The sequence below is a fragment of the Phocoena phocoena genome, chromosome 9, assembly GCF_963924675.1.
Source record: "Phocoena phocoena chromosome 9, mPhoPho1.1, whole genome shotgun sequence".
Classification (NCBI taxonomy): Eukaryota; Metazoa; Chordata; class Mammalia; order Artiodactyla; family Phocoenidae; genus Phocoena; species Phocoena phocoena.
The window spans coordinates 47606274-47622282 of record NC_089227.1 but is presented as its reverse complement, the minus strand read 5'-3'; the positions used below and the strand labels follow the sequence as shown (position 1 = coordinate 47622282).

Sequence of the window (16009 nt, the reverse complement as noted above, 5' to 3'; positions counted from 1 at the left end):
AGAACAGTGTGGAGGTTCCTTAAAAAACTACAAATAGAACTACCATAGGACCCAGCAATCCCACTACTGAGCATATACCCATAGAAAACCATAATTCAAAAAGAGTCATGTACCAAAATGTTCATTGCAGCTCTATTTACAATAGCCACACATGGAAGCAACCTAAGTGTCCATCGACAGATCAATGGATAAAGATGTGGCACATATATACAATGGAATATTACTCAGCCATAAAAAGAAACGAAATTGAGTTATTTGTAGTGAGGTGGATGGACCTAGAGTCTGTCATACAGAGTAAGTCAGAAAGAGAAAAACAAATACTGTATGCTAACACATATATATGGAATCTAAAAAAAATTTTTTTAATGGTTCTAAGAACCTAGGGGCAGGACAGGAGTAAAGACGCAGATGTAGAGAATGGACTTGAGGACACAGGGAGGGGGGAAGGGTAAGCTGGGATGAAGTGAGAGAGTGGCATGGACATATATACACTACCAAATGTAAAATAGATAGCTAGTGGCAAGCAGCCGCATAGCACAGGGAGATCAGCTCAGTGCTTTGTGACCATCTAGAGGGGTGCGATAGGGAGGGTAGGAGGGAGACGCAAGAGGGAGGAGATACGGGGATATATGTATACGTGTAGCTGATTCACTTTGTTATACAGCAGCAACTAACACAACAATGTAAAGCAATTATACTCCAATAAAGATGTTAAAAAAAATTTTTTTTAATGTGGTAGTGGTGGTGGTTTTAAAAGCATTGCCACAAAGGCACTTCACTTGGGAGTAAGACAAGATACTCATGCTGTCATTCATTATGGCCTGTTTATAACCTTTAAAACAGTATCCATATATTTAAGCACTACCATGTCTTATTTGAATTATGGATGGAACTCTTTAAAAAATTCCCATGTTACTTTGATTAATTGATTCAGAAATTTATAACCAAAGAGGAGGAAAATAATCATCAGGTCCAATTAATCTCAAATATCCCCAATTATAAGAGTGTGGGGCTACAGGGGAAATATTTTTATGTTTCTGCCCAGTCAGAGCTTTGTGAGCACTTTTACTGGAATGTGGGACCTGAGCTAAATGATAAGCCTGAGAAGTTAAAGTATGACTAGATAGATAGATTTACCTGCAGAGAGATTTACCTCCCCAGAGGTATGTGATTACATTTTCCAGAAGTGGGGATATGGAGAGGGGGCTGAGACCCAACTCTATGGAGACGTTCCCGGGGCTGTAAAGCTGGAGACACTAGTCTGACATATATTACTTATATATATTACTCTGACATATATTACTTTCCAAAGCATAAGAACCCAAGATCCTTCTCAAGTTGAACTGTTTACATTAAGGAGATAAGACATCTCTCCCTCTCTCAGAGGAGAGAAGGCAGACAGCTGTCCCTCTCCTATATAATCATCCAGATTCATATTTTTTAGATTCCTCACCTATAATGTAGACCAAGTATACGATGACAACTTGTTCCCATTGTGGCAGCCTGGAAAGAGGAAATTAGGGCATGGGAAACCAGTGCAATAACTTTTGTAAGTAAATAATAACCTGTTTCTGCTCCAGAAACCTCACATTTATATTCAGGATAATATTAATAAATACAGTTATTAAAAACTTTAAGAGTGAGATCAGACATGTATTATTAAAAAATATAGATTCCAGGTCAACTCCTCCCTCTCCCCCAGATTCTAACTTGGTAAGTCCAGGTACCCAAGAATCTGTATTTGAATAGCTACTTCAGATGATCCTTATCAGACTTATTTGGGGACCACAGCACTGGTCCAAGACCCAGGAATAAAAAGTGCTTCTTACAGAAGACCAATCTGCCCCTGCTAGCATGCTTACTTAAGTTCAGTTATTGTAAACCCACATCCCCCCATATTTTGATAGTAAGTGGATTTAAGGATACAAATTTTTTTTAGTTTCAACGTCAGGATAAAATTGAAGGTTGACACATCTCTGGTTGTTCTTTATTATCCTTGAAGACCCCTTTGGGTTTGTTTTGTTTTTTTAAATAAATACACCATTAAAATCATCAGATCTTCTGGAATCTTTAGTGTGAGAAACACTTTAACCGACCCAACCTGTGGTTTCAGTATGCTACCAAAACTTCGCTGACTTCTGCATTCTCTTTAGTTATCGTTCTCATAATCCCCTTATACATATATTGCTTTACAGTTTACAAGATGCTTTTACATTAATTGTCCCATTTGATTCTCACAATAATCTTTGGAAATGGAACAGAAATTGTTAGGAGTTGTATTACCTATATAAATTTGAAATATTTCAAAGTAATGAGAAATGAGATGTGAGACGGTTGAAATTCAGTATACATCTGGGACAAAAGTTGTCCGTAAGCCATGCTGTTGAGGCACTTTTAATTGAAGGGGAATCTCTTTGTTGTCATGACATCAACAGCTAACAAATAATAGACATTATACCAGAGATCACTTGGACATATTGAGGGTGACTTCTTCCAAGTGCATAGAAACTACTGCCCATTCCTGCCTCAGCTCCTGATAATTTTTTTTAACCAAAAGGTAAATATAAATATGCAGGTAACTGCATTAAGAAAAAAAAGTCTGGTTTCTTTCTTTCTTTTTTTTTAAATTAATTTATTTATTTTTGGCTGCGTTGGGTCTTCGTTGCTGCGCACGGGCTTTTTCTAGTTGCGGCGAGTGGGGATACTCTTCCAGTGGCTTCTCTTCTTGTGGAGCATGGGCTCTAGGCGCATAGGCTTCAGTAATTGTGGCACTCGGGCTCAGTAGTTGTGGCTTGCAGACTCCGTAGTTGTGGCTCATAGGCTTAGTTGCTCTGCGGTGCATGGGATCTTCCCGGACCAGGGCTCACACCCGTGTCCCCTGCATTGGCAGGTAGATTCTTAACCACTGCACCACCAGGGAAGTCCCAAAAGTCTGTTTTCAAACTGTGTTTTTCAAATGCCTTTGAGTCCTTTAAGTAGTAAATAAGCATAGACCTTTATACCTTTACATTTTCAAAGCACTTTCACACTTATCTAATTTAATTCTTAACAACCACATATGATATATATAAAATATCCACCTTTTATGGATGAGGAAATAGACTCTGAGAGAAGGACCAAGGCCATGTACACAGGAAGTGTGTACTGTTTTAGGACCTTGGGTCTGATGTTCCTCCTGTGATAAGGCACTAAGATGATGATGAAAAACCAATAAGGTGTGTGTGTTCTGCTTAAAGTGTCATGAACCCAGAAATTTCCAAGTATTTAAATATATCATTTTCTAAAGTCTCAGGCTCTTGAGAACCTGTGCTCAGAGGAGGCCAGGGTAGAATGCTGGTTATGAGCTCATGTCACTAGTGTGAGGCACTGTTATGTGACCCAAATAAAGGGAATGCTGTGATGATTAACTTAATAGCAATTCCTAAAAGACCATGCCTGATACTAATTTATCCACATACATGTATTAGGCACATTTCATAAAATTCATCGTGGCAATAATGATAACAAAATATTGATCATTGTTATAGAATCCAATTAGATGCAAAAAAAAGATAACTATTGGACTTCCCTAGTGGTCTAGTGGCTAAGATTCTGCGCTTCCACTGCAGGTGGCGCAGGTTCGATCCCTGGTCAGGGAAGTTCCGCGTGCTGCGTGGTGTGGTCCAAAAGAAAAGAAAAATTAAAATTAACAAAAAAAAGATAACTATTAAGATTAACGTTCTAGTCAAAAGGGCAACATTTTTACTCTATCCGTTGTGTAGAATAATTTCTCAAACTATGACTTCAAACTATATTCAGAGTCCCTTCAGAATTCATTTCAATAAGTTTTACATCTGCCTTTTCTTTGTCTAACATACCCGTTCTTTTCATAACCCAGGATCTTCAGCGGCAGGCTGGAACACTGGAAACCGAAGCTGTCCTCCACTGCTCAGGCCTCCACGCCATCAGCGGGCCTGCCTTTCTCGTGGTTTAACGAAAGCCGGAAAGGATCCTATTCCTTCAGGAACCTGCCTGCATCTGCAAGTCCCCTTCAGCCTTCTCCTGAAACTCTAATTTCAGATAAAAAGGGGTCTAAGGTAGAAAACACATGGATTTAAAAAGCAAACAAGAAAACCCCCAATCCTTCCTCCTCTTCGATCTTTGGAAAGCATTCTCAACTTGTGTGTATACTCTGGATCCGAGAAACCAATGTGATAACACTGCAGTAAACAATGCATGGTATTTCTTGCGTGGGGGAGGAAGAAAGCCTCATCTAACCATCACCTTCTTTAATACTGTTCCATTCTAGATTGTACGTTAATCTTTGATTTGCCTGTCTTTTCACATACTTCTAGTTAATCTCAGTTTGACAGTCAAGCCATGCTGGGAAAGATGCATTTGAATCATGGAACAAGTATGATAGATCTGTTTACCAGGTATTCCACTTTAAATTACATTACAAAACTATTTTTGCTGTGCTCTTCAAGATTTACTGGAAAACAAATAAATTTGGGACTGAATATGTGTTCAATATATCTAAATGAAACTCTTTCAAACAGACCAATGCTGACATAGCACCCTTATTTCTTCTTTTAAATCAAACTTCCATGTTGATAAACTGTAACAATTCTATCACCAAAGTTTTTTAACTTTAGCAGAATGAGGAATTATATGCTTATTTGTTTTTAAATGCACGATGGTTATTTCCAGCATGGCGCTGCAAACCTTACCTAACATTTTATTGAAACACATACGGTGGCTAACTTTCACATGTTGTTTGGTCTCCCTTTATCAGTGTTCACTTTTCTCTCTCAAACAGAAATCTGTGATTAATGTTAACTTGAATTTAATTCTTTTCTTGAGGTCAACAGCTCATAAGGTTTTGACAGAATTTGGGGTCATATCTCCAATGACAATGTCAAATGGTAATGCGCTGTGTTAAATGCTCACCTGCTTAAATGTTTTACTAGCCTAGCTCCTTGTGCTCTGATTTCGTCTCCTTTTCTGAAGTTTTGGCAAACTTGGCGTTTGTTTGGTACTGAATTCTCTAGCCTCTGGCATGGTATTTATTCTTGACAACCAGCTAAACCCAGTGCAAGGGAACCTAATGGAAAACTAACAGTCCAGTTCCTAAGGAAGGGGAATAGGAAACAAGATGGTGTTGTTCAGGTACTTAGAGTTCCAGGAAAGCCAGTCCTTCTAGAATTATTAGCAAAAGAAGTTCTGGAAGCAGAAGGCCACTTTGGTCTTGAAACATTTTCAGTCTTGGATCTGAGAAATCTAAATGTTGTTTGAATAGATTCTACCATTATCTTGCACTGGAGAGACACCAGATTTGGTTTAAAATGTTTTTACAAATGCAGCTATGTAGTCATTGTGAATTTATTTAACTTTAATATCCACTGAACATTTTAATGAAATTCTGGGGAAGTTTTACATACACACCCTCAACCTCCCCAACCCCCAGGTGGTTATTTGGAAATGTGTTTCTGTCCGTGCTGCAGCCTCTTTGGTACTCCGTTGGTGCTGGGCAAGAGTTGTATTTTTAGCATGTGACTACTAGTGTAATGGCAGACTGTGACCTACCCCAGAACTCATCATCTTGAAGGTTACGTCCAGGAGAGGATCTGCCATCTCTCACAGTATTTATCACGGCCAACAGCAAGTGATCCTTCCCAGGGGGTGCTCAAGCTACCTTTCTAATATGGATTGCCATCTGTTCCTAATAACTCAGGCTCACCACACCATCTTGTATTTTTACTTACACTGTTACTTATCACGATTGGGGTCAAAGAATATAGGCTTATTAATATTACCCCTCTGAGCAGTTGCAGAGGATAATGAATGCTGTACCCTTGAAGAGACGTTGAAGAATCATTTCTCTAAGATATCTATCCTTTCATGTGATGGAGAAAGCACCCAGAATTCCCTATCCAGCGCAGAAGGCACAGTGTTCTCAACCACTGCCGGATGAAGGTCACCAAACCCAATATGAATCTCTTCTAAGATTACTTAAAAAGAACCTTTCCAGAACTTGCAAACATACCTACCTCTGGTTCACTCACTATGCTCATTTTAACAGTGAGCTTTATTTGTTTTTTCAGAATTTTACCTTCAGTGACGACTTCAGCCCCAGCAGTACCAGTTCAGCAGACCTGAGCGGCCTGGGAGCAGAACCCAAAACACCTGGGCTCTCTCAGTCCTTGGTGCTCTCATCAGATGAGGTACGTGCATGGCACTGACGACAGAGCTGCTTTCTCAGATCATACATTTTACCGATGAACTATCACTGGGGAAAATGTTTTTAGGCAGATTTTGCATATCAGTCCTCATGATTTCGCTCCCTCTCTGTCTCAACATGGATGCAGAGTACTATCTCTGAGCCCCTTTAAGCTGTCCAGGGACCTCCTCAGCCTTTCTTTGATATAAATGGGATGACTATCAACAGAGGGTTGGGAATGGGAGGCTGGGCACTGGAGAGCAGCAAGAGGGAACGGCCCAGAAATCCCAAGGGAGGGAATTCCCTGGAGGCCCAGTCTTTAGGACTCCGTGCTTCCACTGCAGGGGGACCCGGGTTCGATCCCTGGCTGGGGAACTAAGATCCTGCAAGCTGCGAGGTGCGGCAAAAAAAAAAATCTCGAGGGAGTTTACAGACGATCCATCCCCCTCCTCCCTCACCTTTTTCACCATCCCTGATGTTCCCTCTTGAGTGGGGAGTGGCCCCTGATTGAGAATCACCGCAGGGGAGAGGTGCACTTGCGATAAGGAAGGAAAACTGGGGGAGAACCACTTAGAAGCCGGGGTCAAGTGTGCATTGCAATGGATTCTCAGGAGATATAATGTGTAGAGGAGGGCAGGAGATTACACTGGTGATTGACTTAGTGCTCCAAGAGATAAGTAGAAGGAAGAAATACCAGTACTGGGGGCGGGGGTGGGGCTGGGGAGAAACGCTGTAAGTAAAGATATATTCACCCAAAATATTTGCTCTTAGTTATTTCTTTCTAATGTGATTTTTGCTTTGTAAAACTTTTTTTTTCCCTTAAATTCTTCTGCCTATATTCTTCAGGCTTGGCGTGATTTTAATTGTATTAAAACTTTGTACTGTACGTGTGTGTCTCCTGTTCCTGTAACACTTTTCTTTTTGGTTCCTTTGCTGCTCTCTCACTCAGAGCCTGGATATGATAGATGACGAGGTGAGCTCTCAGTGGGCTGTGTTTGGTGGCTTACATGGTATTGTCTGACACTTCTTTTCTTTGCAAATGATTTAAAATCAAACAAGACAAGAAACTTTCCTCTGTAGTGGAGGGTTTCCTCGTGTTAAATAGTTTCACTCTCTGCCCTTGTCTATATCTTAGTTGAAAAGACATTCAAGAGGATCTCCAGATTCCCTTGCTGTGCCTCCCATCACCATTACCCTGACACAGCCCATTGTGTTTCACCTCCTTTGCCTTCATCTCAGCTTCCCCATCCCCTCCTCTGTGTTCCCTGCATGGTCACTGAGGTGACGCCTGTCTCTCCTCCCAGATTTATCATTGCCTTCATCTCCTCTCAGCTTAGTGGTTCTGGGAACCCAGCTGCCCTTTGCACTATTCATAGCAACGTCCTGCATTGGACAGAGCCTGGGATTTGGAATAAACCAGTAAATGCTGAGCTCCACCACTCACTAGCTGTGTGATACTGGACAGATCTGGAGACTTTCTGGGCCTCACTTGCCTCGTTTATTAAAAGTAATTATGGAAATTACCTGTCCTACCTTCCTCATAGGTTTGCTTGCTGCTCAAGTGAAATAATGGCTGTGAAATTTCCCCTAAGTATGTTTGAGGACTTAATGTTCTCCCCTTCTAAGTAAAAGATATACCTCAGTATTTTTAAATGTATCTTTACATATCTCTGATGTCTTAGCAGAGGATCAGTGCAGTGATGCATTACATGTAGAGATTAATGATGTATTCGTTTTCTGCATCTGATAATCTTTCCATAGTGTTTTAATGTAAAAACTTGCAACACTGGAGTGTATTCTTCAGTTTTAAACTTCCTACATTAAAATGCTTTGTTTGGGGGAATTTTTAAATTTCCAAATACCTAAACAAAATGTAGAGTTAATAACTTTGTGTATGTTACACATACAGCTAGAACCATTCGTTTACTTTATGGTTTAAAAACAAGTGTGGCTCTAGTAGGCAAGAAATGGCTTTTGATAGCATCACATGCCATACTGAGCTACAGCTTCTTGGTCCTTTAACAACCCTGCGTAACATTCCTACCTCAGATTCTTGATGACGGACAGTCTCCCAAACACAGTCAGTGTCTGAGTCGGGCCGTTCACGAATGGAGCGTGCAGCAGGTTTCTCACTGGCTGATGAGCCTAAATCTGGAGCAGTATGTCTCTGAATTCAGTGCCCAAAACATCACTGGAGAGCAGCTCCTGCAGCTGGATGGAAATAAACTTAAGGTAAAGAATTATATGTTTGTGTTAGGTTACCAAGTGTAATTTGTATTACACAGAGCGCCTAAAATGTTTCCGTTAGATGAGAGCATCCCGCGTATCTGAGAGGTACTTCTCACTCAACAGTTAGCAGAAAGGACCTTGAATGATTTCTGAGTGGTAAAGGAAGTTTCGGAAAGTCGTCGGGTTCTGAATCAAACAGTAGGCTGTGGAGCAGGAGAGCTAGAGGCTCACTCCATTGCTTCCACCAAGCAACACATGGTCCATGTATTAACTCTACTTACTTCCTGTGTAGTATGAGTTTTAATAATGGCCGATGTGGACTCTCCCATAACGTTAGAGTTAAAACCCAGGTCCATGAATCTTCCCTTTTTTTAACTCATTGCTCCCCCCACCCTCCCTCTTCCCTGCATACCACTCAAAAAATGGGACTGTGTTCTCCCCAGAACTTTCTTCCCCCACCAAGTGCAGGCCGTGTCTTCCCTCCCCTGCCCTGGCACTCTCATTTTCACCTGTCCAGTCCATCTCCTTTAGAGCCTGAGGTGGCACCTACCCCTGTGGAAAAAGGGCAAAAGGAGCTCACAGCCAGCCTGCCACCCCCAACCTCGGCCCCCTGCTGGGCTGACGGGCAGATGAGTAGCTCTTGACAGTCTTGAAAAGGTTAGAGATCAATCAATAGCCTGTGAATATGAAGGCCCATTGACAAGGCTGTCCCTGTTGGGGAGATGGATGCATCCCGCTGTTGATTCTGAAGGTCATGAAACATTTAAAGTACGTAACCAACTCCCCTTATTCTGAATTCCAAGCTCATCAAGCAGCCTCATTTATGATCAGGCTTCCTTTATAGGTCTGCCTAGAGGGAGAGAATGGCTAATCATGCTGACATGAGCATTCTGGTCCCAGAGACGTTTTTGGTCTCCATTGTAAATGAATACATTGGCAGAAAGGAAGCCACTTCGATTCCTCCTGCCCTTCTTGGAACCCTCCGTGGCAGCAGGTGCCCACTCCTATCTTTTGAAAATATCAGTGAGTTTAGCAATACTTTTGGCTGTAAATGTCTACAGCCCAAAGGTTGGAGAAGCAGAATTGTGCCCTTTTTCCATTCACTGACCCATTAATTACCAGTTCAGAAAGCATTTACTTGCTGAGGTTTAGGAGGTACTGTGCTAGGGACTTCAAAGTATAAAAGAACAAATAAAGCTCAGCCCCACAGTATGTAGATTTTTGGCAAAGGTAATCAGCTCTTTCTACCTCTTTGATTATGTTTACATTAGTTCTTGAGTTTGAACATCTTGTGATATCAACCTCATCATAAGCAGAGAAGTCATTGGTTTTCAAATTCAGTTTGTTTATGTGTTTCCTTCTTAGGCTCTTGGAATGACATCATCCCAGGACCGAGCAGTGGTCAAAAAAAAACTCAAAGAAATGAAAGTGTCTCTAGAGAAGGCTCGGAAGGCCCAAGAGAAAATAGAAAAACAAAGAGAAAAGCTGAGGAGGAAGGAACAAGAGCAAATGCAGAGGAAGTCTAAAAAGACAGAGAAGATGGCAGCTGCCACAGAGGGTGCTGGTGAGCAGTGACACACACGGAGAAGTTTCCACCTCTTCCCTGCCCTGCTCTCCCCCGGAGGATGAAGAAGAAACTGATGACAGGGGTAATGTGCTCTAGGCAGACTGGGGAACTGTGTGTTCAATAACTGCATTTTCTGCATTAATAGAGTACACTCGCTCTTAACCTACTGAAATCATCCCAAGCCACCTTTGGTTTAGCAACAAACCAAGGATCTCATTTGTGAGAGGTGCAAAGTAGCAGTGTTTCTCTCTTCCTTGTGTTGGGTGGGTGGTGTCACTTGGAGAACCAGCGTGATCCTGCTCGACAAGAGCATGACACACCGTGGCGCTGTCCATGGAATGCCATGCATTTTCAATATGCGATCCTGAAACTGAGCAACGGCACATATCTGCATGGCCGAGAACACCGCTCTGCCATGAGATCTGGGCTGCAGAATCTATCCCGGTTGCATGGGAAGGGTTCCCCCTCATTTCTGTGCCTGGACACTGAGACAACCCCGCTGTGGAAATGTGGGTGCTCTTTGCCTACTGTGGCAAAAAGCAAGCAAACTGTGCTGCCCGCTGGGCACTGGGAAGAGAGAAAAGAATTACACTTATCTGTTAACCCCAGAAGGAAGCAAAAGCCTTAAGAATGCGGATGTGGGCGTTACCTTGGGGTTCTGACGGTAACATTTATCCTCCAGATTTAGCCAAGCAAAGAAAAATTCAGACATTAGTGCAGCCATGGGATATTGGGATCTGTTGTTTACTTTGCTACTGCTGCGTGTTCAGTATTTCAGCAGCACCGACACACACAACACGGTTCCTTTTCTCCCCAACAAATTGAACAGAAAATTGATTTTTAAGGAAACCAACGTTTTCAGGTTTCCTCTTCCTGGGGAACATTCTGGCTGGTCTTCAGCCTGACTATGACACAATCAGGAACTCATCACATATTTTCTACTCAAGATTTCCCAAGTGGGCTCAGTTAGACTTTTAAGAAAAATAGAAATACCAGTTAGAGAAAAGTTAGATTTGACTAACATTGGACCAGAGAAGCAATTTTATTGAGCACACAGAATGTTCCCATAAAGAAGAGCTGTCAGTTATATTTTAGAGATGTTTTGAATGGTTTTTCTGAGCCATTCTCTTTCATTCTTTGGAGATCTCCACTTCACAGTTAAAGTTTATTTAAGACGGTACACATGATGCAGGCTGGCAGTGCAGGCGGTTATACTATTTTAAAGCCAGTATTAAGGATTTCAGTGTTTCATCAAACTAATGCAAGTGCAGGAGAGTGGGGCAGAAGGAGGAGAAAATAAACTCATCTTGAGAAATTTCAAACGATGGATTTTTTTTTGTCATTGATGTTGTTGTTTTGCTTTTTATGCTCATGCATCTGGTTCTCTTTGCTGCCTTGGCTGTAAAAATGAGGTCATCCACTTTCCAGAGGACGAGTTTCAAAATAAGAGTTGAGGCCAGACCAATCCTTGGACAAGTATTTTACTTCCTTTACTTTGTTTTTTGGGGGGTGGGGGGGGGGTGGTCTCTGTCCTTGTCTTCCACTGGAAATGCTCTATACGCAGAGCTTAGGGGAGGGCTTTTGAAGGTTACAAGTAACAGATAACGTAAAGGGGCTTCTTCCCATATAGCTCCGTCTCCTGTTTTGAAGCATTGTGATTTTTTTTTTTTTTTTTTGCTTGTCTGAATATCCAAAATCTGAAATTGTCTAAACTAGAAATTTATAATCTTGTTCTTCCCTAAGGCTTGTTTCCTATTCAGTGACAGTGTTGTCTGTTAAGCTTCAGTTCCCTTGTCACTAGGTATAGATCATTCATTTGCTCCTCAGAAACACTGGCATAAAGTAACATTGTGTTTTACAATTATCAAAGTCACTACCTGTTTTTTTCTATCGTCATTTGGGGTATGATAATGAAACTCCATACTAGAATCTCTATTAATATTTTGAGATAGGTGGTGCTTTGCTATTTATTAATACCATGGGAAACCAGGAACCACTATCAATGAACTACAAAATTCAGCAAATCTTTTCAATACTAAAAGACTAAATTAGTCAAAATCCGGTAATGCTACTGCTTGCTATTGTAACTTTTTGCCATTTTCGCTTATCTTTGGGGGAAAAAAGTGATCTGGATCGTACTGGAAGTTTCTCTGTATTCATTTTAAGAGTGGAAATAGAAGGATGATTTATGTTAAGTTATGTTTACACTTTGGTAATATTTGAAAATGGAAGTATATACTGGAAATGTGTATAAGTCTCAGTCTCTGCACATAATTTATGATCTATTATATTGCATTTTTAGATGTCTTAGAAGTATTGTTCTTTATTTTAACTTTATTTGTACACTTCCAATGTTTAGATCAACAACCAACTGACAATATTATACATCAAAGTCTTATTCCTCAAATCATTTAGGTTGTAGTGTAACAGTTTTGATTTTTTAAGTTAAATTATAGTAATTTTAGGTCTTAATGAGTTATTTTAACATTACTAATTAAAACTGCTGAAATTGATTTGATTGTCCAACAAAGGATAAAGCGTAAACATATTGATAAAAGGATATGAAAACAAGGTGAAGGACCTCAGATCTTGTGAACATTTTGTTTTCCTGTTACTTCCTTTATTGACTCTGGTGCATGATGCCTAATTGAGGTTCCAGTGTCTTACACAATCCTAACTTTAACGCTAGTGGTTTTCCGTATCCTTACAGTTTAGCCCAGAATCGTTGCTTCATGAACGTTACAGGCTTTGTAGTTTTTTTATTTATCAGAAAATGAACAAAAAGGGAATATCTGGTTACTGGGAATTATATTCCTTAAACAACAGCTCAGTATGACTCTAACAAAAGCCAAAAGTGTTTTGGGGGTGCAGGTAGTGCTTTGGGGGACAGGAGATTGTGGTGAGGCCAAGCGGTAGACAGAGAGCATTGTACGAGCTGGGTGTCTGGGGCAGGGTGTTCCACTAAAGGACTTAGATTACTTTATTTAAAGACTGTCTCCCTTAAAGTAACTCACAGGTTATGTAGTAGTTTTCTCCTTCTTTCTTTGCCTGAATCAGAAGTTCACTGCAGAGTGATAAGTTAGGGTAGAAATCTAATTTTGCCCATTCTAACACACGGCTGAAGTCCAGCATTAATTTCATGACAGTAAAGCTACTCTATACTATCCTCCTTTAGCTGGGGTTGACATGGATTTCCCACCCTCAACATCCCGTAAGCATTTTAACCCAAACAAACAGTTCATGACTGCAGTGTGATAGGGGTGCCTCCGCTTCTAAACGGGGCGTGAAATGGGAAAACTACCTTGTGCTTCTTTGTTGTCGTTGGAAACAGAGGGGCAAGAGGCCAAGAGAGGAACCAAATGAACCCTTGTTTTATCCTGTAGTCATCGCTACCCTGAAATCTTGAGATATCCCAGGCCCAAGCTACAGGCCCAAGCCAGGTTGTTTGATCTAGCACTTTAATTAGCCTTTATGGTTTCTGCTGAAGACAAAGAATTCTCGGCTAGGTTCTTTGTGTATGTAATAGGAAATGTGTGCTTTAAAATTATATCGTAAAAGGTAAATGAAAACTCACATTTATATGGCTATTCTAACTCATTTGTAAGTGTTAAAGTTTATACAGACCAAGCTGCAAGAGAGGAGAACCAGTGTTTGGCCATACTATTCAAGAAGTTTCAAAAGGAGGTATCCCAGCAATTCTAAATCGAATGTCTATGCTTGGGATGTGATGTAGCCCCTTCATTACATGGAGATATTTCAGAATTACCAACTTCCATTTGAGTAAATTTACTGTCCCAATAGAGCTGCAGATGAGGGGCATTTCAACTTGGTGGACGGCAGTCACTAGGGTTCAAGTCACCTGCTTAATGCCAAGTCCTTAGTGCTTTCTGCATGAAAAGGTAAAAAGAAAAGCCCAGTTTTTAAAATACCTTTTTCCAATTTACCTTTAATCAAGGATCTACCTGCACACTTTATGAAGCTAAGCATTTAAGGAAGAAGTCCAGAAATAAAATGTCCATATTTTCTACTAGAATTGCTTTCGTTATGATGATAGGGGTGGGAAGTAAGTTCTCAAAAAGAAGCAGCGTTGTAAGAAATACGAACGTGCTTCAGAAATTCACTCCTGAAGAACAGCCTGTGTATGCAGGCAGATCTTGTTTATATTTGTCTTAGGCATTTAAAGTCTCAGGAAACTTAGTCTTGGTCCAAAACACTGGGGGAAAAAAATAACACCAGACAGTACAGCAGTAGTATTTAAAGTAGCGGCATAGAATAGACCCGATCTAGAAATCAAAGGGCAAAGAAAAAGCCTACAGAAGCAACTTCCCCTGGAAAATGAAAACATCAGGCTCTACCTTATGCAAAACAGAGGGTCCTCACGTGCTTGTGTGTGCGCGTGTCTGTGTGGATGCACTGAGGGAATGGTGGTTACTGGAAGGCTCACACGTGTGAGTGGGTGGACCAAGCATGGCGCGTGACCCGCTTCCGGACCTGCAGAGTGGGGAAAGAAAGAAACATGATGATTTCCAATCCTTGCCCCTCCCCCCAGCCCCCCCCCCAAATCGCTAGGGACGCGAGAATGAATGAGGTAAAGAATAAGAGAACAAGAGGCAACGTCTCAAGAATGTGCATGCCATTTGTGTAGACGTACAGAACTACATACGTGTGAATATATCTCCCACCATACATACATGCACATACTGCAATCACATGGCATCAAAATATATATTGCATATGGAACTTGGTAATGTCAGATAGGACCCTGAGCAGTATCATAGCCTTATTGCCACTTTTTTTGTGTGTGTACACTGAATGGCTCATGAGATTTTAAGAGATTTTTTTAATGTATTTCTATTAAATGCACTTATCCTTCTACATGTTTATATATTTTGGTAAAATTGGTTTATTAGATACTTGGTATTTTAGCAGGATGAAATTTCCTCACACGTTTGGTTAATGCTCTGATGTCAAGATTGCACATTGCTGAGTTGAAGCTCAGAAGTTTATACAGCTTTGGGGATTTTCAGCTGCAGATCGCAGTTTCCTTGGCTAAAAATTGCACTGTGTTCTTGTACGTTCGCTCACGCTCTGAAATTACATATTTGGTCGCTGTGATGCATAAGTCACTAACTACTGGCTCTCCGATGGCAGCGTTGCTATCACAGGACCATTTATTTGTGGTCCTCCGCCATCTTCTGTGGAGTGATGCCACAGTTAGCTCATCACCAAATATAACACAAGTGGATAGGAGCGCGAGTGTGTTGTTGGAAGGTGTACACTTCTATTTCCTTCAGCTGTCTTATTCACACACCCAGGTTTCCTGTTAAGAATTTAAACTTTCACCCATGAAAGAACAATTGGCCAAAATAATTAAATCCCCTTAAAAAGTGGAAATTAGGAGGCACTCCAGCTAGATAACACCTCCAACAACATCAGAGTTAGTTAGTGCTTAGTGAAAACCCTTAAATATGTATGTATATGTTTTCCTTAATATTATTTACGATCATCACTGCTGCTTTCGTACCTTTTAATGGTGTTGCAGTTAAACCACTAGTACATCTGCTACGTATCACTAACAAAACTGGCCGGCTGAAAACAAAGAAAAGAGAGAGAATGAATTCTATTCCGTTGCAGAGGAGTTGATTTATTTTCATCTTTCTTTATGTATCACTAAAGGAAAACAGTTGTTTGGAAATCATTCTAAGTTCAGTAAGTATGGATAGCATGTTATCTGAAACTTTTAATTTGTACCTTTTGGTGTCTGATCATTTGCATGGAAGAGACAATAGTGCCACGTCTGGATTGTTCTCTTGTGCTTGGTTAACGTGTACTTCTCTAGATTGTTCTGTTTCAAACGCCATTTCGTACTCTTTGGTTTTCAGAGGCATTCAAAGCAAAATATCACAGTGGTCCTTTGTTTTCTAACCAATCTAAAAATTCCTTGATTAAATTTAATTTGTTAGTGTAAATAAATTTCTTGCCAATGAGTATTATTGTTGTTAGACAACGAATGC

At 40.7% G+C, this 16009-nt stretch overlaps 1 protein-coding gene across 4 annotated transcripts in view; it reads left to right on the top strand.

The window, feature by feature from the left end:
* Positions 1 to 10003, top strand: part of PPP1R9A (protein phosphatase 1 regulatory subunit 9A) — a 311948-nt gene extending 301945 nt beyond the window's left edge. The window contains exons 13-16 of one of the 4 annotated variants that reach the window (XM_065883481.1): positions 6084 to 6203; positions 7149 to 7172; positions 8249 to 8431; positions 9794 to 10003. In XM_065883481.1, the coding sequence (XP_065739553.1) occupies positions 6084 to 6203; positions 7149 to 7172; positions 8249 to 8431; positions 9794 to 10003 (537 nt within the window). Of the gene's footprint in view, positions 1 to 3877; positions 4077 to 6083; positions 6204 to 7148; positions 7173 to 8248; positions 8432 to 9793 lie in introns of all 4 variants that reach the window. The other 3 variants (XM_065883479.1, XM_065883482.1, XM_065883480.1) reach the window with 3 other exon arrangements.
* Positions 10004 to 16009: the final 6006 nt, after the last annotated feature.